The following is a 24,748-nucleotide window of genomic DNA, read 5'->3' as shown; positions in this document are numbered from 1 at the left end:
TCTAAGATATATAATGTTATGTTGGGTTGTTAACAGCTGTATAATGTTATGAAGGGTAGTTTACAGTTGAATATGATGTTATCTTGGGTAGTTTACAGCTGTATGTTATGTTTGCTAGTTTAGAGCTGTAGATAATGTTATGTGACGTAGATTACAGCTGTAGATAATGTTATGTGGGGTAGTTTACAGCTGTAGATTATGTTATGTAGGGTAATTTACAGCTATAGATAATTTTATGTTGGGTAGTTTACAGCTGTAGATAATGTTATATGGGGTAGTTTATGTTATGTGGGGTAGTATACAGCTATAGATAATGCTATGTGGGGTAGTTTACAGCTATAGATAATGTTTTGTGGGTTATTTTACAGCTATATATGTTATGTGGGGTGGTTTACAGCTATAGATAATGTTTTGTGGGGTAGTTTACAGCTGTAGATAATGTTATGAGGGGTGGTTTACAGCTATAGATAATGTTTTGTGGGGTAGTTTACAGCAGTAGATTATGTTATGTGGGGTCGTTTACAGCTATAGATAATGTTATGTGGGGTAGTTTACAGCTGTAGATAATGTTATGTGGGGTCGTTTACAGCAGATTATGTTATGTGGGGTAGTTTACAGCTATACATAATGTTATGTGGGGTAGTATACAGCTTTAGATAATAAAGAACTTTGAAAGGATAATGAGCCTCTTTACGCCTATGGGGTAAAAGGGACATGTGACCTCAACAAATGTAACTGACTACTTTGATTCAACTACAGATTTCTACGGGTTTCAAAACTGCCAGAAACCTTCGGTATCATGCTGCTACACAACTTAACAAAGTGTATAACATAGGTCTAGTTTTATTTTTTTATGCAGAATTATTATCCTTACTGTACCAACATCAATATATTGTTTTACCTTCTTCTGAAAAATGTACTTATTGTAAGTCGCTTTGGATAAAAGCATCTGCTAAATGCCCTAAATGGAAATTGAAATGGAAATGGAAATGTGAGATATTAAATATATATATTAAACCTTTGACATCTTAACTGTGTATGAACACCTGTCTCATTAAAGACATAAAGCAAAAATAGTAATATGTAATATGCCGCCTTTAGAATAAATTCTTACTAGGGATGATCCAACAAACAATGGCAATGACCCTGAAATCGTCTGGGAAAATATGAAGGACACACCATCTGTAAACTATAAATAATAGTAAATATATGTATTAAAAGATGAATAGGTTCACCTCTAAAAATTTGATACTTTTGAATCTCGTCATTATCTCCTCTGAACAGTGTTCCTTCAGAATATATATTTTCAAACCTAACATTTGTTGAACATAAAGAAGGCTACAAGTAGGCATAATTAAAATGGGCCAACATACAGCCGAATTTATCACCCCAAGAGCTCATCCGTCACAAACCAGCAGCACATTATATTTTACTAAAAGTTAAAAATAACAAAATGAAGGCTTTAATGAAAATCGTTATAATAATGGATCGTTAAAGACCGTTTTAATAATAAAATAATGGTTTAAAGAAATAATCCATTGAGTACCTGAGTAAAATATCACATGTTTGCACACTTCATTTCACTAAGTGGACATCATTACGAGTCACGAGCGTTAATCGCTGGAAAGTGAACGTGAACATCATCACTCACGGGGACAGCTCGTGCACATCGAGAGACCCCATCAACACCTGACGTCAGAGTCAGCCTTTATAAGATGCTGTTTGGCCGGAGAGAGGGATAAGGAGAGTTGAACGTCTTCATTACCGCCCTCCAAACAGAAGATGATGTCGGTCCGCTCCACCCTGCTGCTGCTCTCCTGTGCCGCGATGCTCAGCGGCTCCTCGGCAGCGCCGAGCGACACCAAGCTGCGGCAACTCCTGCAGAGATCCCTGCTGGCTCCGATGCCAGGCCAAGAGGTACAGACTTATAATACAGTTCTCCATCTCTGTATGTATATGTCTCTGCATGTTCAGATAGCACTACCACGGCCAGGTAGACAGGTGTTAGAACTGTTCTGCATCGCAGCGACGCTGTCAACTAATGCGCCACTTTGTGGAGTTTTTGGTCAGGATATCGTGGAGTAAATGGAAAAAGAAAAGAAAGAAAATCCGACTACTAATACTGATACTACTACTGCTTACGCTTCTAAGTGCGTAATAGCCTACGGGGAGCTGTCCATGGTGCTGAAACAAGCGCGCACGGCGGTGTGCACCTCGTCTGGTAGACAGTGATAATATAAGAACATGAAGCCAAGAAACCCTGAAAACAAACTTTCTTTCTTTTTGTACTTCCTTTCCTTCTCTTCCTAGGAAACCGTTCGCTACACGCTCGCGCAGCTGTTGTCGGAGCTCGCGCAGGCGGAGAACGAAGCGCTCGGGACGGATGATCAGGACGACGAGCGCATGGATCTGGAGCGCGCCGCCGGTCCAATGATGGCTCCCCGCGAGCGCAAAGCTGGATGCAAAAACTTCTTCTGGAAAACTTTTACATCGTGTTGATTGATGCCTTTTTTCATTGTTTCATGATTGATATGTTAATTGAATATAATCTCGTCTTTAAATTGGCATATCCTTCAATTACCCGTGCCTCCAACTTCCACAATTTAATACGAAAAATGGGATTCATCCTTCATATCTCACTTTGAATGAAATGATTGTTTTCAATCACACTTTTTTGCCGCCCAAGAATTTCTATTTTTAATTTTTGGTTTGAATAAAATATGTTTCAGAAGCAATGTGTTAATTAATTTATTGTTACAGAGGGACTAACCCTAACTTTATTGCATTGCTGTTTTGGTGTCTAGGATTCAGGGGCTAGGGAGCTAGGGATATAGGGTAAAGGGGCTAGGGAGCTTGGGCTAGGGAGCTTGGTCAAGGGGCTAGGGAGCTAGAGTCAAGGGGCTAGAGGGCTAGGAAGCAAGGGTCAATAGGCTAGGGAGCAAGGGTAGAGGGACTAGGGAGCTAGGGTCAAGAGGCTAGGAGGCAAGTGTCAAGGTGCTAGGGGGGTACGATCAAGGGGCTAGGGCTAGGGTGCTAGTGTCACGGGCTAGGTTCAAGGGGCTAAGGGACTGGGGTCCAGGGGCTAGGGCTAGAACACTAGGGTCAGAGAGCTTGGGCTAGGGTCCAGGGGCTAGGGCTAGAACACTAGGGTCAAAGAGCTTGGGCTAGGGGCAAGGGGTTAGGATTGATTGATTCATTTTAGGTGACCATTTTTTAAAATATGAAACAACACTCTGTCTCATACATTAGAATACATAAATAGTCAGGGATGACACAATAAAGCCCAAAGACTTGTTTCCATTGTGGTCCCTATATAGGTTAAGGGGCTAGGGCTAGGGAGCTTAGGTCAAGGGGCTAGGGAGCTTAGGTCAAGGGGCTAGGGAGCTATGGTCAAGGAGCTAGGGTTAAGGGGTTAGGTTGAGGTGACTAGTGGCCCCTCATCCTAAACTCCTTACCACTGTGTCTTTGTGTGTAGGATGGATGTATGTGTGATGAATGGGTTTGTGTGTGTGTGTGTGTGTGTGTGTGTGTGTGTGTGTGTGTGTGTGTGTGTGTGTGTGTGTGTGTGTGTGTGTGTGTGTGTGTGTGTCTATGCGTGTGTGCGGGATACATGGGTTTGTGTGTGTGTGATGCATGGGTTTGTGCGTGAGTGCGTGTATGTGTGTGTGAGAGAGAGAGCGAGAGAGAAAATACATTACTAAGCAGGGAAAGGGGTGACATCAGCAGGGGGCGGGGCTTGGCCTGACCTGCACCTCTGTGTGGGCGTGTGGGCTGTGAGTGACAGATAAGGAGGCGGGGACAAAGCTACACTGTTATCGCTTATCCACAGGCTTTCAGAGCAACATTTCAAAGGATCCTTCTCTCACGTAAAGCAACAGAACACCCTCACACCAGAACACTTTGGAAGCTCTGCTGAGGTACGGACTAATGTCTGCCAGTTCCACTTTGATCTCAGCATAAAATACATCATTGCTGAACACAATACTGCAGAAAGTACCATACGGCAGTAGTACTAGGAGATACCACCATAGTACCTTGTACAACATGTTACACATTACAACACAATATATGTCTTATAGAATATTATGGAATACATATACATTATGATGTATATAATATAGAACAAATGTTTAACAGGATGATTATAAAATGCAATATACATATAAAACATGATATTTATTATCATGTAGACCAACTAGGCATGGATACATGTATGCATATATGTATTAATTCCCTGCTGTTTGTCTGGCCCTAACCAGGGCTGATGCTGTAGGAGGAGTTGGCGGGTCATCAACCGTAGATGTATTTGGGATATCACGGAGTGGGTTTGGATGAGTGGGAGTGATCCAACAGCATTGGTGAAGACTTGATCCTGATTGGTCTGGGTTTGCATTATTTTTAATAACGGGACACTGCTGCTTTTAACAGTTCTGAATCAATGTGCTACAAATGCAACATTAATTAATTACATATAGCAGCTACATATAATATTAATCTCTTGTAGAATATAGTTTATATAAAATAATGAGTTTATTCCTTACAAATATAATATTAAATATGTTGTAGTATATATGATATAACGATTGGCTCCCTTTTGTAACAGGGGCTGCAGGTATGGCTTCAGGATAAGGTTAGGGTTCTGTGGTCGCCGTCAGATGGGACACAGTAATGGGTTAAGGTTAAGGTTAGGGTTAGGGTTCTGTGGTCATTGTCACATGGGATACAGGTATGCATCACATGTCCTCTTCTGAAAGGCAGGAAGCGCATCCCCAGCCGAGGAAGTGATTTAGGTGTACCCTAAACAGGTCTCAGGGAGCAGCTGCAGCAGAATAAACCCTTTTAGTCGGCAAGCTGCCTCTGAGTCTTAATTAACTCTGATGAAGCTGCTGAAAGGCTTTTTTAATAAAAGTTGTTCCCTCTGCTCTGCCGTGTGTCTATGCAGCTAGACAACCACCTTTCTCAGAAAAAAATGCTTCAAATAATGAAATACAAAGTGGACGATGACAGGAAAAACCCAGTTTACCTGTACCCATTAACAAGATGCCTTTACTTTTGCACGTTCAATGTCGTCATGTATCTGAATAAGAATCTAGACTTAATTAATCATAACAATTCAAGCACCTTGGATACATAATATTTAACTCATAAATGAAATATGAAAAAAAAGATATTTTCAGATGAAATGTATTTGGCCATCAACATCACCAAAAACATAAATCTTAATTGCGCTACAGATAATGAGTAGGTATAAGCAGTCAATAAGGGAGATTTGTCAATTAATACCAATGAAATTGGAAAGCTTGTGTCAGTTCTCATCAATAAAATAAGAAAGTTGTGTCAGTTATCCTAAAATAAACAAAGGCTGTGTTTGCTATAACGGTTAGATGGAAGAAAGTAAAGGCTCATGTCCCTGTAAACTCTAATTCTTAATCAAGTAATCAAGTAATCCACTCTAAATCTTCCCTTCAACTGGGATCAAGTAATCCACTCTAAACTCTCCCTTCAGATGAGATCAGGGTAATCCACTCTAAATCCTCCCTTCATCTGAGATCAGGGTAATCCACTCTAAACTCTCCCTTCAGATGAGATCAGGGTAATCCACTCTAAATCCTCCCTTCAGATGAGATCAGGGTAATCCTCCCTAAATCCTCCTTTCAACTGAGATCAAGTAATCCACTCTAAATCCTCCCTTCTACTAGGATCGGGCTACGGGGTATCCTCACCCTTATCCTGGGATCCGGCTACACCGAACTCTTACCCTAACCCAGGGTAGGCTACTTATGCCGCGTGGCTTGAGTCGTTTCACCCGGCTCGGAGCGTGACAGCTAAATCAGGCGGGCGTTTCCACCGCTGACAGTACCCTTATGGTAGGGCGGGGTTTAAGATGGATGGACCAGAAGAGATACCATATTTTAATAATACAATTTGTCGAAGTAACTTTAGTAATCCGATGAATGATGGAGTAAAGAGTATAATATTTCCAACTGAATTGTTGTAGAGTACAAGTATAAAGTAACATGGATAGAAAAGTAAAGCACACTAAAGACCTGCCTCAATCTTTTGCGAGGCATTTTTCTTCAATTATCAAAGCTTTTCGTTGTCCAGAAATACCTCGCTGGTACTGGGTTTGTTTGTTTTTATCCCCCTGTTGCACGGAAGTGACAATTCTGTCGACCAATCAACGGACGGCAGTGTGTAGCTCCACCTTTTCGGCACCCTTTTATGCCGCGTTTCCACTGCAGGGTGTGGAACGGTTCGGTTCGCCTCAGTCCGGTAGGGAGGGGGCGGTATAGCCCAGCTCAGTTCCGAGGTCGCGTTTCCACCGCCGACAGTACCCTTTAAGGTAGGCCGGATGTCGATCGCCGCGGCAGCTACGTAAACATCGTAAACAATGTCTTCCTCCCCAAGAATGCAGAGGAACGTCACTGTCATGCCAAATTTGTACCGGCTGCCAAATTTGTACCGGGCGCGTCATCCATACGTAATCCATTCCAAACCTGCCTGGCAACAGATGATCGCGTCGTCCGTTGCCGGGCAGGTTTCAAAAAACATTCGCGCACATGTTGCCAAAGACGAAATAACATAATACAGTAAACGGATCGCTAGATAACACTTGTTTTTACTTTATATTTGTATTGTATTTAATTGTTTAATCAAATTTAGCTAGTAAACTGAGTGTTTAAAGCGGGTTTCAAAAAACATTTGCGCTCATTTTGCCAAAGACGAAATAACATAATACAGAAAACGGATCGCTAGATAACACTTGTTTTTACTTTATATTTGTATTGTATTTAATTTTTTGATCAAATTTAGCAAGTAAACTGAGTGTTTAAAGCAGGTCAAGGACGAAATAGCACAATACAGATAACGGATCGCTAGATAGAAGGTTCGCGAATGTTCGTGAACCTTTCACGTCATTCGACGCGATCGTCCGTTGCCAGGCAACGGACGACGCGATCATCTGTTGCCAGGCAGGTTTGGAATGGATTACGTATGGATGACGCGCCCGGTACAAATTTGGCAGCCGGTACAAATTTGGCATGACATCTCCACCTCCTTGTTTGCCCGAGCCAGCGTTTTACGCGACATGTTAATTGTAAAGAATAATACCTCGAGGCTACTGTTTGTTTGTTTTTATCCCCACGTCGCCCGGAAGTGATGATTCTGTTGACCAATCAACGGAGGGGATGTGTAGCTAGAATTTCCCGCGACCCTTTTCAGGCGTCTCGTCTCGTTTTCAGTACCCCAACGGAGGAGTCCTGAAAACGAGGCCAAAACGGGTACAGCTAAGTCCGGGTCACGCCCACTTTTGGCGGTGGAAACGCAACCCGTACCGCACCTTTGCGAACCGATCCGTTCCGCACCCTGCAGTGGAAACGCGGCATTAGACGGCTTGGTACCAAAACGGAGGAGTACCGAAAAAATAGGAGCAGCTCTGCGTGCTTATTTTGGGACCCTGCCCAACTTTTGGCCCAAATTTTGGCAATGGATCCTCCATCCTACTGGGACCAGGGAAATCCTGATTATTGGATCAGAATGATCCCAAACCAATGTTTTATATTGACTAATGTTTCAAAGATGAGTTGCAGATTATAGCTAGGCTTTGGGTTATGTATTTTTTTTACATGAAATGTATTTAGCTGGTGCTTATGTCAAAAGAGATTACAATAAAGTGCTTACAATCAATGAATCCAACCAAGAAGATACAACCCAGAAATAATCATTAAAGTACATACCATTAATCTAAGGACTAATGTATCGAAACATACATTAGTGCATTCAATTATTATATTATATTGAGACACACACTCTCTATCCCACACAAGCACACTCTCTTCCTACTTCAAGGACGTTTAACTGCCTTTAAGGATCAATGGCTCCCTCTGTCGGTTGTTATCATAACTATCATATTCCTGTTCAATGGCTCCCTCTATTGGTTATCACTACCAACCTTTTCCTATTCTCCTTTCAAGTATTTGCAAGATTTTCATGATCATTCACGCATGGCAAAGGATATATATGTAAATATAACACAAAAACACACTCACACACATACAGACACACACACGTGCACACACACACACACACACACACACACACACACACACACACACACACACACACACACACACACACACACACACACACACACACACACACACACACACACACTCACACACAAACACGTGCACACAGAGACACACAAACGCACACACTCACACACACACACACATAAACACACACACACACACACACACACACACACACACACACACACACACACACACACACACACACACACACACACACACACACACACACACACACACAAACATACACACACACGTAATCAATAGATTTACTTTAATTCCCATTTCAGTCTAGCATGTCTCCCTCTCTCTCTCCTTCATCTTTCTTCTCTCTCTCTTTACCCTCCTTCCTTCTCTCTCTTCCTCCCTCTCTCTCTCTCTCTCTCTCTCTCTCTCTCTCTCTCTCTCTCTCTCTCTCTCTCTCTCTCAGTCTGCTTCTCTCTCTCTTCCCCAACGACCAATTAGATCCTCGGCATTGGAGTCACATGATGAGGAGAAGGAGGAGTCAGCATGCAGCTATGTTGCTGGCGTTGCAGCCTCCTGTTCCACGGTTAGCAGTGATATATACACATGCATCTGAAGTGTGTGAGTGTGTAGCGGGTTGTGTGTGTGTGTGTTTGTGTGTGTGTGTGTGTCTGTGTCTGTGATCGGGAGAGACCTCATGCGGAATTCTGACTGGAATTACTCTTCCTCATCTTCCTCTCAACATCCATCCTCTTCCTCACTAACCAGACCTTCCTTTTATTCCTAAGGGAAAAAGGAAGACACATCTCACTCTCTCGCTTACTGTCTCCCCCCCTATCTCTCTCTCTCTCCGTCTACCTAAGTCTCTTGTTCACTGTCTCCCCCCCATCTCTCTCTGTCTGTCAAACTCTCTCGCTCACTGTCTCTCCCCCTCTCTCTCTCTCTCTGTCTGCCTATCTCTCTCTATCTATCTCTGTCTGACTATCGATCTATCTTTCTCTCTGCCTAACTGTCTCTCTCTCACTGTTTTCCTATCTCTCTCCCTCTGTCTGCCTACCTCTCTTATCCTGGTGTATATCAGTCCACCACCTTAGAAGGACTTTGTGTATATTTGTGTCAATATCTGGATAGGGAGATGACTCCTCTCTCCTCCTCCTACCTCCTCCTGGCTTCCATCTGAGGTTTGCAATACATACTACTACAGGTAGGCCTACATTACGTCTCTATTTAAATAAGGTAAGGCTACAGCCAATGCATGCCTATGAAAATAAGGTAGGACTACGTTCCATCTCCGTTCATATGAGGTTGGTCTACATCCCATTTCGTCCCTGTGTTAAGAAGGTAGGCCTACAGCCAATCACATCTCTATTTAAAGATGGCAGGTCTACATTACATCTCTATTTGAATAAGGTATGTCTACCCTACATTTCAAAAAGGTCGATAGGCCTGTATAACATATCTATTTTAACAAGGAAGATCTACATTGCATTATTATTTATTTTTTAATAAGACCTACAGCCCATTCAATCTCAGGTAGATCCACAGACCATCTCCATTCAACTAAGAGTTAGGCCTGCAGCCCAATAAAATCATGGTTATTTAAATATTGTAGCCATAACCATTTAGTCAAATATAATAAGTAATGCTGATGAAGGCACATTTAAACATTTGTGTTGTTCATAAAATGGACTCAAACCGTTTGCAAGCAGCTTGTATTGATAGAACTTGAGTCGTTTTTAGCTTTTAATTTAGAACTGAGATCTGTTGGTTTTGAAAATACTAGTTTAGATTATATTGGAGAAATATATGTTTTGACGAGATTGAACAATACCATTTTGGACTGTACTTAGACAGTAGACAGTACTAGTCAAGATAATACCAGTTTAAACATAAACATTACTAGTTAAGAATAGCTTTGACAATTCTAGTTTAGACCAGGTACTTTAAAGAAAATAAGTTTGGATTAGTTAAGACAGAACTAGCTTTGACTAGAAGAGAGAGTACTTGAGACAATACCAGTTTAGAATAGTTGACACAGCAATAGATTGAACAGTTTATCCAGTGCTAGTTGACTGATGGTCAACTGCTGGTCAACGGTTGGTCAATGGCTGGTCAATGGTTAAGTATGTGGCAGCTTGAGCATGCTGATTAGCACTAACCAAAGGAGGGGATACATTTAAAAGGATTTCTTCTCTCTTCCTATTTCATTTTATTAATTGAAGTCCCACACTCTTCCCTCATCTACTCTGCCCATTTTCTTCCCTTGGCTCCGAAGAACCACTACATCACAGCATTACGTCATGCACCGATGATGCTTCTGTTGCTAGGTTACATTACATCATGCCTGGAGGATGTTCCCTGTTGCTAGGTTACGACTCAGTCTGCTTCGTGTTCCGTTTATACTATGCAGCCGTGAAGAGGGGGATGGGGGGGAGAGAGAGAGAGAGAGAGAGAGGGTGAGAGATGGGGCAAGAAAGGTGGAAAAACGAGAGAGGGTTGGGTGAGAGAGGTAAGAAGATGATAGAGAGAGAGGGGTAGGGTGAGGGTGGTAGAGAAAAAGAGGAATGGGGCAAAGGAGGGTAAACAAGGGAGAGGGATGGGAGAGAGATGGAGACAGATGAGAGAGGAATGGGGCGAGAGTGGGAAGGGGGGAGAGAGATTGGGTGACAGAGGTAGAGAGAGAGGGAGGTACGGAGGGAAAGAGAGAGATTGATGGAGAGAGAGGGGCAAGAGAGGTAGAGAAAGGGATGAGGTGAGAGAGGAAGGGAAGAGGATATGGAGGGATGGAGAGAGATGAGGGTTAAGGGGATACCACTAACAAGGAATAGTAGGTATGTAGGTTAGTAGGAAGCTTGTTTGATGAATTGTATGTACAGCGTCACGGTTGAATTCACTTACTTGCTTTGGATAAAACGTTTCAGCTATGTAAATGCAATTTCATGTACTGTTAAGGAAGGTATCTAAGCAGGCATGTATGTAGTATTTATGTATTTAGGTTAAGGTTTAGATGAGTGAGGGTCTGTAGTTGACTCCTGTGGATATGTACGGCATTTGAGCTGGAGGTCATAAAAGTGGATGCATGTTGAACACTACGCTTTTTTCCCGGAATGTAAATTATGAAATGCGTGTCGCTTGTCACTGGCGGCTTATATTTCCTGTGTCCCCATACCCAGTGTTGTCATGACAACCAGAGGTAGTCCGGAGCAAGAAGAATCCTGCACCAGGTTCTGTCAGTACATCGAGGACAACAGCCTTCGCACATACGATGGTCTGGTGATCCAGAACGCCTCGGACATCGCCCGGGAACATGACCGCGTACGGAATGAAACCAACTGGGCCTATCTGCAGGAAAAACACCAGAAGAAGAGATGGCAGGATGAAGCTGTTAGGAGGTTAATAAAAACAAAAACCCCCCCGAGAACACTGAAGGTCACCTTAAAGCACAGTTTATTAGTTAGAAGTGTCAAATAAAGTGGACACGAAGACACAAAGAAACATGCAGCAATAGGAAATATAAAAACAGCAGATGGGCTGTAAATCTATCCATCTATCTTTATCTTTATCTATATATACACACACACACACACACACACACACACACACACACACACACACACACACACACACACACACACACACACACACACACACACACACACACACACACACACACACACACACACACACACAACCGGACGTGTTTACTTAAAGAATACACTTCTCTCAGAAAGTGAAGTACTTTGGTTATGCAGTGTGTAGGGGTTAAGCATATACCCCCTAGCCCGAAATGTAGCTTACGTTTAATAGTCTAATCGTTTTATATTTCTACCATACCAGGGTTAGGCGTCATTTAATAGTCCTGCTATACTAGTGTTTTTTTATGCCACCAGGATTGGCGATGATGTTACCATGGCGACGGAGTCGTCCTACTCGGGGAAGCACTTTCGGATGGGGTTCATGACCATGCCGGCTTCCCAGGAGAGGCTTCCCGCCCCCTGCAGTCAGGGCTTCACCGTGCGCTCCCAGTCCCTCCACTCGGTGGGCGGAGGAGACGACGACGACCCCAACGCCCGCAAGCACCCGCCCCCTAAACCCAAGAGAGACCCAAACACCAGGCTCAGCACGAGCTCTGAGGCCGTTAACGGGGCACCGGGAACCTCGGATGACTCCCTAGAGATCCTGGAAGCCAGGGGTCGGTCAATACTATCGCTTCAACCCATTCATTATTCCCATTCAATCTTCGTCTTTTGAGGGGAGGATAGACAAAGAAGGTCCTTCGCTCTTTTGTAGTGATAGACACACAGAATTTGTGTTATGTTGTCCTTTAACCTTGAAAATAACTAATTTTCCGGTAGAGTCGTCATAAATTCAGAATGGCAAACCTTATTCTGATCCTGGCTATAATGTTTTCTTGTCTGTGTTTAGGTAAGTTCCAGCCTTACAATGACGAGAGCAAGAAGATGCCACCTCCCAAACCAAAACGAGACCCCAACACTCAGCTTAGTACATCCTTTGACGAGTCTTACATCGTTTACAACCATGGCAACAAAAAGTCTTCTTTGCCAAGGGACAAAGGTTCTACTCGAAGCCAGAGTCCACTATCCAGAGACACTGATGGGGAGGAGCCTGTTTACATTGAGATGGTGGGGAACATCCACAGAGACCTCAGGGGCCAAGAGGCCCCGGAAGATGACCAGAGTGAGGGTGTTTATGAGGAGATGAAGTACACCATGTTGGATGAACTCATGCAGGACTCCAAATGGGACAACAGTTGCCAGACGGTCGTACTGGAGCCAGACTTTTTGTTCCCTCCCCAGGGATCTCTCTCTGATATCCCCGCACCTTTCCCCAATCTTCTAACCCACCGCCCCCCTCTCCTTGTATTCCCCCCGGCTCCTGCACAGTGCTCACCAAACTCTGACGAGTCTCCGCTCACTCCCTTAGAGGTCACCAGACTGCCCATGTTGGAACATGTGGGTGTCCCCCCTGAGACACCGAAGAAGTCGTCCCACCGCCGTAAAAGCAAAGACAGGGAAAGAGACACCATCGCCCCGTCTGGCCGTTCATCTGCCCCACCACTTGCCTCCAACCTCTATAATTCATCTGGCCCCTCCCACAGTGGTCAGGGTTACCCCCGCAGCCATTCGGCATGTCCCTCCCCTGTTAGCATGGGACGCTGCCTCACCCCTCTCACTTTAAAGCGTCCCCCCCCTTACGATAGTTTGATGGCAGGAGGAAGCATGCCACGCTCGCATAAGTCCCAAGATGGAGCTAATAAACTCCATAACTCCAACTCTGCCAACGGCTCCCTGCAAAATGTTTCTGCAAGGTCGCGAACCCCAACAAGCCCCCTGGAGGAAGTGAGTAAAGGATCAACAGGGAGAAAAGGAAGGGAGGGAGATGGTAAGTAGCACTTAGTGATAGCAAACTAAACAATAATATCGTATAGTGAACTTATCAGGCCACACACGTCTGGATTAATCATTTATATAAGGTACGCACTTTTTTATTTGGACTAGCAGCATTCATGGAAAACATTATTACATTGTTATGGTGAACTAACCACCAAATAATTTCCACGACGTACGTTATCAGTGTAAGTGGAAAAGGGGATGATGCTAGCTTTATGTTTCAGCCCAGGTGTGCAATGTTTTCCTCGTAGTCAAGCGTTGAAGCCCAACCTAGCGTGCCACCCTGGGTGCAGCAGACATCTTAGCACAACCAATCGAATCAGATTCCTGCTTTATTTGATGTTCTGAAACCAACAGAGTTCAATTCTCTTGGCTGAAAGCTTAGCATTGACCACAAGTGGTCAACACATGTGTTTGACTGTTGGAGGTTCATGGTGTTTGACTGTAGGGGGTTCAGTTTGTTTGACTGTAGGAGGTTTGTGGTGTTTGACTGTAGGGTGTTTGACTTTAGGGGGTTCAGGGTGTTTGACTGTAGGATATTCAGGGTGTTTGACTGTAGGGGGATCATGGTGTTTGACTGTAGGTTCAAGGTGTTTGACTGTAGGGGGTTCAAGGTGTTTGACAGTAGTGGATTCATGGTGTTTGTCGGTAGGTTCAAGGTGGTTGACTGTAGGGGGTTTCAAGGTGTTTGACTGTAAGGGGTTCAAGGTGTTTGACTGTAGGGGGTTCAAGGTGTTTGACTGTAGTCGGTTCAGGGTGTTTGACTGTAGGGGATTCATGGTGTTTGACTGTAGGTTTAAGGTGTTTGACTGTAGGTTCAAGGTGTTTGACTGTAGGGGGTTCAAGGTGTTTGACTGTAGGTTCAAGGTGTTTGACTGTAAGGGGTTCAAGGTGTTTGACTGTAGGGGGTTCAAGGTGTTTGACTGTAGGGGGTTCAAGGTGTTTGACTTTAAGGGGTTCAGGCTGTTTTACTGCAGGGGATTCATAGTGTTAAAGTATATGACCATTTCCTGTGATCTGTCTTTGTTCAATATAACTCTCAGGTGTTCTTAGATCACATACCAAACCTGACAGTAGCAAGAGGGAGAGGGCAGGGATTATCAGTACCCAAGAATGGGATGTCCAAAGAAACACATCTAGCACCTCTAGCCATGCCCCAAGCAGGACGGGCAGGTCATCGGTCAGCCCCAAACATGTCTCTAGGAGAAGGTGGGGGGGGAGCCTTGAGACGCATTTCCGATGGACACCAATGCAGCATTTGTGTAACTTTAACTCTATTCTCTGCAGCAGAGTCCAGGACTGGGTGCAGACTGGGACGCTCAGCATCCACATCGGGAGTGCCCACCCCAGGTGGGACGCCTCAGCGCTCCGCCCCTCACCCGGCCCTCAGCCAGGTATTTCCCCCAGACTGACTCCCCGAGGCAGGGTCAGGCGCCGTGTACAGTCCTGTCTGCTCTTTGTCTGTCCGTCGGTCCGTCCGTCTGTCTGTCTGTCCGCGTTTTGGCTGCTTTCTGTATTTCAGTCCGTCCACCTTCCTGTGCGTCTGCCCGTCATGACTATTTACCTTTCGGTCTTCATCGCAGTTAAATAGTCATCTAGCTTGATGTTTAGAGAATACATTGCACGCTGTTGAAGCAAATGTTAAGACGCAGTTTGTTGTGAGCACTATATCCAAAGCAAACCACACCTACCCCATCTGCCTAGTCCTACCATATGTACGGTCTATATTGCTACCCTATGTACAGTCTATAGTCCCACCATATGTAAGGTCTGCAGTCCTGCCTTATGTAGGGTCTGTGGTCCTACCAAATGTTTGGACTGTAGACCGACTCTATGCATGGCTGTGGTCCAACACTATGTATGGTCTGTATGCTTATCCTATATAGGCTGCCTAGTCCTACACTATGTATGGTCCGAAGCCCTACCCCGTGTTTCTCTTCTATTTAACCAGGAAATTACATTGAGATGTCAATTCATTTTCAAGAATGTCCTGGCTAAGATAGACAGCAGCATGCCATTCGTACAAATTTAAATCAGACAACATAAGAAGAATTATCAACACAAAAGAGAATATTGCCATTATAAAAACTGCACAAGAGGGAAGACACGGTTAGAAATTGTGGCAGTTTACAGAAACTGTTTAAATATCCTTCATCAGTGTTTTAAAAACACCAGGATGGACAAGCTCTTCCTCTTCTAAATGAACGTAAGGTGTTCCAACCTGATGGGGCAGAGTACATAAAGGAGTACATGAAGGACTGGTACCTAATGGACCTGGCCCTAGGGACAGTTAGCAAATGTTATTACTGAGGGTACCCATCAGATTATTGAGCAATAAAATTGCACAAGACGGACGTAAACCCATAAAGGCTTTATAAATAAAACGTAGCAGTAAGTGAGCCTACGTGCTCTGAGATGCCTGGACAATCTGGAAATACAAACTTTAGGCTGCCTACCCAAACCCTACGTTGGCTCTCTAGTTCTACCAAATGTAGGCTGCCTATTCCTGCCCTATATTGATTCTCTAGTCCTACACTATGTATCTACTCTAGTCCCATCCCATGTAGGTTCTCCAGTCCCAACCAATGTAGGTTATCTAGTCCTACCTAATGTAGGTTATCTAGTCCGACCTAATGTAGGTTCACTAGTCCCATCCCAAGTAGGTTCCCTAGTCCTACCCTATGTAGGTTCACGTGTCCCATCCCAAGAAGGTTCTCTAGTCCTACCCTATGTAGGTTCTCTAGTAGTCCAACCAGCATTTTGGAGGCAAAGTGTAAATAGAAATACAGTATTGTATAATCATAAGAATTATGTGTATTCTATAACTATTGTTTAACATTTTTACAAAGAAAATAGTGATTGCATTGGTGTCTAATAATCTTAAATGATTTTTCAATCCTTTATTTGAAGAATTTGATGTAAATAAAATCCATATGTTGGTAGGTATGTATTTACATGTTTAATTAATGTAGGTGAAAGTTTATTTTATAAATCATTAAACTATACATGATAGCCCCGTTTAATTTCCTTGTAGAACATGATTTCTTATATTTTTTATATTTCCGCAGTTTACACACAATGTTGAGCGTGTTCAACAACGTAGAAGTTTAGTGTTAGCTTTTCTTTATTTATATAGAAATGGATAGAGCAGAACTGATGATTTGCATGTTGTATGTTAATGTTGGGCTAGGGTTATTTTCGTTGATGGAAAATAATCGTTGACCATTGTCGTGCATGTTATTTTGTGGCACTCTTGATGTTGTGTCTGTAAGGTATGTTGTCTGCACCGTATGTACGTGAATTGTAATGTATTTGATCGATTTCTGTCAGTTTGTGCACAAAAATAAGATGGTTCAGTTCACATTCATTTAAAAGACCTTGAATTTAAAGTTGTTATTATTGTATTCAATAAACATAAAAAATATTGATCACTTTGAGGAACATAATTTTTTGCTGATGACCATTGGAATAAATGTTGCAATTCTTTGAGTTATTAACACTTGTAGTTAAACTTGTACGTCTTGCCATAAAAAATATGTCCACCGGTCTGGATGAAAAGCCCTCGTACGTACGTTTGAATTAAAAGAGGGAATTCGTCCAAGCCGGTTGCCCTCAGACCGCCCAGCCAACCGACGGACCAATCGGAGGCTGCCATTGACGTGAAAGGCGGGTTTTAGTTTATAATGTAATGAGAGGCGACAGGCCAGGTGCTGACGATGACCCCAAATACACAAATTGCAGTCACTGAATGTTGCAGTCACTCTGGTTAACACAAAAGCATAACAAATGTGGAAAAGTAAGGTATCCAACTACACTTTGACATCCAATATAATAAATGGTGGCTTTATGAAAAGTATCTTCCAGTAGCATAATTCAATTGTAATCAAGGGTGGGAAGTTTTTGTAACCATCTATATTATACATCTTATGTCAAAGCAAATGATTGTGTCTTTGGCACCAGTATCAATCTAACACTAACCCTATTCCCAGATGCCGTGGATTTGTGGCGATGCTACTATGATGCAGATGATCGAGAAGAAGAGAGTTCTGTGTGGAGAAATCAAGTGTCGTCAGGGAACAGAGAAGAGCCTGTATAAGCAGGACAGCATGCCCATCTTGCCCAGTTGGAAGAGAAGGCAGCCTCCACCCTACCCTTCTACCAAAACTGCTGTCATCTGGGATACTGCTATATGAAATCACAGAGCCGACTATACATCAAACACACATGTGTGAGGAGGAGGAGGGGAAGGAAAGCCATACTGTTGCAGCAAAGCGTCCCAAAAAAAGGAAAAGGACTTCAACAATACTTCCTGATCACCCCAGCCCTACTTCCTGTAGCCCCTTACCCTACTTCCTGGTGACCCTAAGCATACTTCCTTTTAAAGGTGTAACGTGTACGATTTGTCCAAATTAGTCCTCCACACATTAGGGGGCAGCATATTACCAGAAAGTGAAAGTTGTCCATCCACATTGTATTCTAACTGGTCTGGAAAGCGTTTTGGTGAACTGCGTATCATCCAACAACGAACTTAACATATTTACACTGTCAGTAACGTTTTAAAATGTGCTACATTTATAAGCCATCGCTACATAGCCAAAGTTAGCACGAACAGCTGTTTCCAGAGGTGGAAAGCAACGCTTGAAAGAATACGCCCTCTGGGCAGTGCTACTTGCATCCATTCATGTTGGTCTGAGGGTAGACTGGAAACTGCAGTGACGCTGACCTCTTGTGGTACAAAGTGGTATTACGAGACATTACGGCCCAGCGGTAGCGGGGCTAGCTGCTATCTTAAAAAAAATATCTCTGAAACATCATACGTCAAAACGGGTATTTCTTCACTTTCTGTTGATAATGGTAGTAGTTCCTTTTTTAAATGTCTAAAGTAGTAATCTTACTCGTTACACCTTTAAAAAAGATCTCCCCCCCAAACCCCCGCCACCACATCCACAGCCATTTTAGAAGATCATTGTGCTCCCTCAACCAATTGTTGAATACTCGATACGGCCACAAAGGATGCAGAAGTGTATCCTAACAGGAAGTTTGTGATTCTTCCCTCACGTCATCAGACATTGACACGTCATTCTGCCACATGGACGCAAAAAAAATTAGCTTTGCTACAAAGTCGGAATTTGTGATAGGTCATATCCTGCCCTCAGCTGGATCATTCGAAAAGGTTTTAAGTGGGACCTAATTTGATGTCACGTTACTCTTACCCCTACCTTATAGATTTAGAGAACATATGCAATGTATTTCTTGAACAGATTAAAATAATCATCTTAATGTCACAATGTTTAAGATTGAGCCCCTTCAAATTAGTTGGCGTGAGACTTCCGATCTAAAGAAACTGTTTTCTTTCCACTCTAACTGTGAAACTGTGTGACGTAAACTAGCGTGGTATGGCTGGATAAAATGTGATTTGATTGATAACATTAATGTGATCACTGCCAATCAGCATTGACTACAGATATGCCCAGGTTACTTTGAATTACGAGCTAGTTGAGATGTTACCCATTTCGAATTGAAGGATGTAGGCTACTTCAAAGTACTAAGTAGGCCTACTTCAACCACGGGACAGGGATGGTAAATGTACTAAAACTGGACCAGATTTTGGTATCTGAAGCACTCTGGTTTCCGTTTGTAGTACTGAGCAATGTTTGAGCGGGCTTTGGTTGCATTCAGGTAAACAGCAACAATCTCCGAACACATCGTCTATCGTCTGACTACATTTCCGTTTTTTTTATTAGCTTTTTTTATCTGTTTAAACAGATCAGCCAAAATGTGGTCTTGACCTGAAACCCCTTAAAAATTTTCAAAACAATAACCAGCGCACGGAAGAGAAAATCGGTGCTTGGATATTTGTTTTCCGGCTAGATCGGAACCCCATAAATATTGTCGAATGTCCGTAGTCATCGTCGAAAGCTAAGCCTATGGTTTCCGAGATTGGGGTAAGGGTGACAAAATGTCCCATTCACGCGTCATATTCAGCCATGAATTCAGCACTACGTCTTAAAACTGTTAAATTACTTATTTTACATTCACTATTGAACATTGCTGGCTAGGCCCAAGATGTACCCTTTATTTAAATATTGAACATAACAAACATTTAAGTCTACTAAATATCTCATAACATTTAAAGATAAATTACGTTGCTTATTTCTACAGATGATTTATTTATTATCAACTGTAGCAAATACTACAGATGTTCCCTGCTCTCATTGCTAGGAATATGTAGGGGCCCTCTAAGAAGTAAAAGCTGTGAAACTGTTTTAAGGGGTCAGTCTGTTGAAAATCTCAGATGATGAGAGGTAACGATGTAAAAAGTAAAGGACATAAAAGAAGATTGCTATCATTATATAATAGAGAATGAGAAAGAAAGGAATGGAATTGGAATAATAAATATTGATTGACAATTAACACAAACCTTAGCTGCTGGACCAATAAGCTCTCCTACAAAAAAATGCCATTGTGTTTGTAAAATTGAAACGTGTTTACAGTAGTTATACCGAACACACACACACACACACACACACACACACACACACACACACACACACGCACACGCACACGCACACGCACACGCACACGCACACGCACACACACACACACACACACACACACACACACACACATACACACACTTCATGAGAGTTGTTTAAGACCTGGGTTCACTGTGACCCAGTTGAAAAGGAGGTCTGTCTAACTGAAGCTTTGTGACGTGTGATGGTTCTAAATCGTGTGTCCTCATCTAATAGGCATGGGCCATGTTTACATATGATGTTATATTTCCAGTAATGGTTGTGTTTAGTTCCTCTACCAGCGTGTGCTGGCAACACAGAAAGAATCACCTGGGGCCAAGGGCGATCTTCATGACTCCATAACCCCCTCGAAGAATATTAGAAATCTAACATTTGATTTACAAGAAAATGTATTTTAATATGTTTTAAATTTATGAAATGCTCTATTTAAAAAAAAGAAGGCTCAAAGGGCTTAAAGATATTAAGGAGAGGTATATTTTTAAGTATACTCTGTACTGATATATACTGTAAGGCACAGGTTTGAGAAAAAAAATAGATCATTTGTAAGCATGCAATCCATTGATGTAGAGTAAAATAAAGAGAACATTTTGTGGTAAAAAAGAGATGTTCCGTAAGTGCTCATGTTATCATAAGCAGCACTTAAACTGTACAGACCTCTACAGCTGTTGATATACCCTATGATTTCTAACCCCAACCCCATAGTTGATCCTAAACCTGACATTAACCCTAACCTCATAGTTGATACTAATCCTGACACTAACCCCATAGTTTATCCTAATTCTGAGACTAACCCTAACCCTACATCTGATACTAATCCTGACACTAACCCTAACCCCATAGTTGATACTAATCCTGGCACTAACCCCACAGTTGATACTAATCTTGACACTAACCCTAACCCTACAGTTGATACTAATCCTGACACTAACTCTACAGTTGATACTAATCCTGACACTAATTCTACAGTTGATACTAATTCTGACACTAACTCTACAGTTGATACTAATCCTGACACTAACCCTAACCCTACAGTTGATATGCAATTCACAAATCTGTAAAAAGTGAGTATGGATTGCATCTGAAAAAACACAAGCAAATTTGGGGATCATGTAATATCCGTGTGGAAAGTTTGCATTTCTGGATCGTGAAATATCTGTGAGGAGATCACTTTACGAAACACAACAACCAAATATTTGTGGATCGAGGTAGACAAAACGAGAATTGTCTTCTTTGGGTTACAATAAATACTTCCATAGATGCTATGTACACAGCCAGATTTCACAGATCAGCTGCGGTACAAATTGGAATAAACTCAGCAAGATCCGCAAATGGACATGTTTGTGTGTAAAATGCTGTCCTGAATGATATTGTGGATAGAAATTTACAAAGCACAAGTTCAAAATATTTGTGGGGTACACGCAATTTCTTTACAAATAATATTGGACAAAAATCCATAATGAAAAAGCCATGAGCCTCTTACTGGACGGATATTTTTTTATCTTTATTTTTTCACAGAGTGACGTCCATTTAAAGTTGGATATTTATTTTTCCACTACTGGATCCTACTTGCAGAATAAATGCAAATGTACTGTTCATGGAAACGTTCTTTTTTTACTATCATTGTTTTCGCCAGGTTTTTATGGTACCTTTCCGATAATGGCTCCTAAAGGCAGCAAACATGTTCGTCCATCACGTAATCTGCGTTATGATGAGTCATTTTGAAAGCATCCTTGATTTAACGCACACCCTGCCTTCTTTCCACTAATCTGATTTTGTTTCATGGTATTGAACGATGTGCAGTGTCGTAAGTGTAGGAGGTCGACTTTCTTAACAAAACATATGTAGCCCAACCCAGTGTCTGTACATCAAACTCGCACACACAAATGTAAAACAAATCCACATTACAAGCAGTCTTATCTGCAACGCTGCACCCACCTGAAGGAAGTCTGTTTGTCAAACGTTGCAGACTCACCTAAATTCCATAGATCCCATAGATATAGGCCTACACACCCTCCGAAAACATGATTAGAATATTGACCAATGGGGAAAGGCCCAGCCACTGGTCTGCACACTTAAAACAACAAGTTTAGGGGAATAAAATGTATGTTAAATTAAATAACACTATAAATGGTTAGAGACCGCAGTGAGATGTTTTGTTTTTATTCAGGCTGGCTGTGTTGTTGTACTTCACCGATCCTGATCGCCTGATAAAACTGATTAGTATGCTGTAGCAATGTCCATGCTACAAGCCACCTAGGGGACATTTTCTGGCCTCTTCCAGACAAGGACGTGGGGTGGAGGTGCTGGAAGTTTGAGTCGGTTTATTGTAAGTTTTTTTCGAAGACAATAGATACTTAATGATGGTGCTCCATGTTGCCATGCAGGAGATCTCCCTGAGTCTGTGTGGGGATGGCTCGTTTATCCTGTGCACCAGAAACCGTTGTGCAGCCTCGCCCCGCCGAAGGGTCCGATCAGTCGGACTCGAGCAGGTGAGGCTGCCTAGCCCTGCCATCATCCACACCCATTCCACATACCACACATACGTATAAGTATGTGGAGGTATACAATGTGTAAAGTATTTATCGCTCAGGTGCTGTGAAGGTAATGATTAAATATTAGAGTGTGTTAGTAGATAGACAGCAGTTGGAAGACAACATCAAATGGGAGTATCAAATGCCAGAGGAGTGGCTTCGAATGCCCGCAAACACACACACGCACACACACACACACACACACACACGCACGCACGCACGCACGCACGCACGCACGCACGCACGCACGCACGCACGCACGCACGCACGCACGCACGCACGCACGCACGCACGCACGCACGCACGCACGCACGCACACACACACACACACACACACACACACACACACACACACACCCTTTTGAGAAGGCTACTCTGGTTGCTGGTGATTCCCCAGCCCAAAGCAAACAGAGCCCAGTATGGGTGAAGGGTTGGTCCCCTTACCCCTCCCCTGGGTGCAGGTATAAAAGCAGGCCCACTAATGTTGCCGTGCGCTCTGCCTGTCCGTCTCAACAACCGCTACCATGACGTTTGTCGCACCTCCCGGATACCAGCCCATCTACAGTCCTGTGAGTATCCTCCAAAACAGCCCATGAGCAGCACGCTGGGGTTTTACTTGGTTTTCCGAGGGACAGTTGGCTATATATTAACTTGTAAACAGTTCACTAAAAGTGTTAATCAACATTACTTTCACTGATCCCCTTATAATTAAATGAACTTCTCCTCTGTGTGCATGGGCTAGCAAGGTGTGTTGGCTGTCTAGATCGCACACAGACTCCATTACAAATCAATCCTCAATTAGTTACCAACCGACACTATAGATTGGGAGCAAGAAGAAGTAGGAGCAAGTCACTGGATGTAGTTTGGTTGGAGAAGTCCAAAACATCAACTGGGAACTAATTGTCCTCAGAGGAAGTGGTATTATTCCGTTTCATAACACATCTGTGCAATAAATGAATATATAACGCTATAAAGCATCACAAACAAGTTTTGATCTAATACAGCAAATACAACAAAAAACTAAAAATAGTTTTCGTCTAAACATGCTTTAACTTTAATAGGAATGCTGCATTGATCCTAAACTTGTAGCGACATTAATGTATAAATGCTGATCCTGTGCTGACTCTTGTAATGAACTAATAATGTACACTAATACTGCAGTAGCACTAACACTGTACCACCGTCTTCTCCACAGAGAATTCCCTATACAGGGCCGATCTACGGAGGTCTGAGGAATGGTATGTCCATCTACTTCCAGGGACGCGTCGACGAGCAAACCACCAGGTGAGTTTACATCAATCCAACAGATTAAAAGGCAGAGCAAGAAACGTGACACAGGGTTAAGTTTGAGTTTCTCTGAGCCATCGTGAGCTCCAAGATATTCATCCCAACAATATTGATTTTATTTTATGTTAGTTTATTGTTTTGCCTAGTACCATCCGTTAAAAATTACTTTGAAACGTAGTAGCATGACAATGTATTGCGTTAACTATTAACTATAACTATTACTCTATTAATAAATAGTTGATTATTCAAGCCAGATGGTGGTCTGTTGACCCTAGCGGGGAAGGTTTAGCTGAATGCATAATTCTTAGTGTGAGACAGTTGTATCAGGCCATGAGTAATGTCCCCATTAACATTGTGCTCCTGGAACCTCATGCACACTGCTTCACCCTTTTGCTTCTTGACTTTGTCTGCACATTACATGTTGTGTGCAAAGGGTGTGATCACATAATGTAGATTTTATAGTTTGGAACTGAGCTTAAACAAACAGTGAAATCCATCCAGTTGGTATATAATATTGATCGTAATTTAGCTCACTTGTAAATATTGATCTAAATTTTGCTCAAAATCTAAAAACATAACTAAAATCAAAAAAACGTAACAAAACTCACCCAAACTTGACTTAACTAAACGTAAACTAAACAACAATACACCACACTAAACCTAAACTAAGCGGAACTACACTACACATCAACTACCCTACACTGCACATCACCTACACTACACTACACATCATCTACACAAAGCTGAATGACGCCACACTACACCAAACTTAAAATAAACTGAACTGAACTACACTACACATCAACTAATTACAGTAAACTACACATCAACTAAACTAAACTACACAACGCTACACCAAACTTAAAATAAGCTGAACTGAACTACACTACACATCAACTAATTACAGTAAACTACACATCAACTAAACT

At 42.5% G+C, this 24,748-nt stretch overlaps 3 protein-coding genes across 5 annotated transcripts in view; all 3 read left to right on the top strand.

Moving 5' to 3' along the window:
• The first annotated feature begins 1,726 nt into the window (after positions 1-1,726).
• On the top strand, positions 1,727-2,731 carry sst1.1 (somatostatin 1, tandem duplicate 1). Its single transcript, XM_060074929.1, has 2 exons — positions 1,727-1,917; positions 2,311-2,731. The coding sequence occupies exons 1-2, from the start codon at positions 1,783-1,785 to the stop codon at positions 2,497-2,499; spliced, it is 324 nt and encodes a 107-aa protein (XP_059930912.1). The 5' UTR covers positions 1,727-1,782; the 3' UTR covers positions 2,500-2,731.
• A 5,888-nt stretch (positions 2,732-8,619) lies between these two features.
• Positions 8,620-20,601, top strand: nyap2a (neuronal tyrosine-phosphorylated phosphoinositide-3-kinase adaptor 2a). 3 transcript variants are annotated; one of them, XM_060074888.1, is made up of 6 exons: positions 8,620-9,258; positions 11,228-11,446; positions 11,945-12,246; positions 12,480-13,457; positions 14,753-14,859; positions 17,455-20,601. In XM_060074888.1, the coding sequence occupies exons 2-6, from the start codon at positions 11,235-11,237 to the stop codon at positions 17,656-17,658; spliced, it is 1,803 nt and encodes a 600-aa protein (XP_059930871.1). In that variant the 5' UTR covers positions 8,620-9,258; positions 11,228-11,234; the 3' UTR covers positions 17,659-20,601. The 3 variants fall into 3 exon arrangements, with proteins under 3 accessions (XP_059930871.1, XP_059930870.1, XP_059930869.1); XM_060074887.1 differs by lacking the exon at positions 8,620-9,258 and adding an exon at positions 10,704-10,885 and having other exon boundaries at positions 14,756-14,859; XM_060074886.1 differs by lacking the exon at positions 8,620-9,258 and adding an exon at positions 10,704-10,885.
• Positions 20,602-22,940: 2,339 nt separating this feature from the next.
• The window catches only part of LOC132473999 (galectin-4-like), a 5,845-nt gene continuing 4,037 nt past the window's right edge, over positions 22,941-24,748 (top strand). The window contains exons 1-2 of the mRNA XM_060074400.1: positions 22,941-23,101; positions 23,728-23,816. Coding sequence (XP_059930383.1) covers positions 23,057-23,101; positions 23,728-23,816 — 134 coding nt within the window. The 5' untranslated portion in view covers positions 22,941-23,056. The remainder of the gene's footprint in view (positions 23,102-23,727; positions 23,817-24,748) is intronic.

The sequence above is a fragment of the Gadus macrocephalus genome, chromosome 16 (genome assembly GCF_031168955.1).
Source record: "Gadus macrocephalus chromosome 16, ASM3116895v1".
In the NCBI taxonomy this organism is placed as follows: Eukaryota; Metazoa; Chordata; class Actinopteri; order Gadiformes; family Gadidae; genus Gadus; species Gadus macrocephalus.
This window is presented reverse-complemented; position numbering and strand designations above follow the sequence as displayed.

What these genes read in the sequence shown, in the direction of transcription:
- nyap2a (XM_060074886.1), top strand. Translation starts at nt 10,830, where the DNA reads ATGGAGGGATGGAGAGAGATGAGGGTTAAGGGGATACCACTAACAAGG. An exon ending in AGAGATCCTGGAAGCCAGGG is followed by an intron (nt 12,247 to 12,479) that starts GTCGGTCAATAC and finishes GTCTGTGTTTAG; the next exon opens with GTAAGTTCCAGCCTTACAAT. An exon ending in CTCACCCGGCCCTCAGCCAG is followed by an intron (nt 14,860 to 17,454) that starts GTATTTCCCCCA and finishes CCCTATTCCCAG; the next exon opens with ATGCCGTGGATTTGTGGCGA.
- sst1.1 (XM_060074929.1), top strand. Translation starts at nt 1,783, where the DNA reads ATGATGTCGGTCCGCTCCACCCTGCTGCTGCTCTCCTGTGCCGCGATG. An exon ending in CTCCGATGCCAGGCCAAGAG is followed by an intron (nt 1,918 to 2,310) that starts GTACAGACTTAT and finishes TTCTCTTCCTAG; the next exon opens with GAAACCGTTCGCTACACGCT.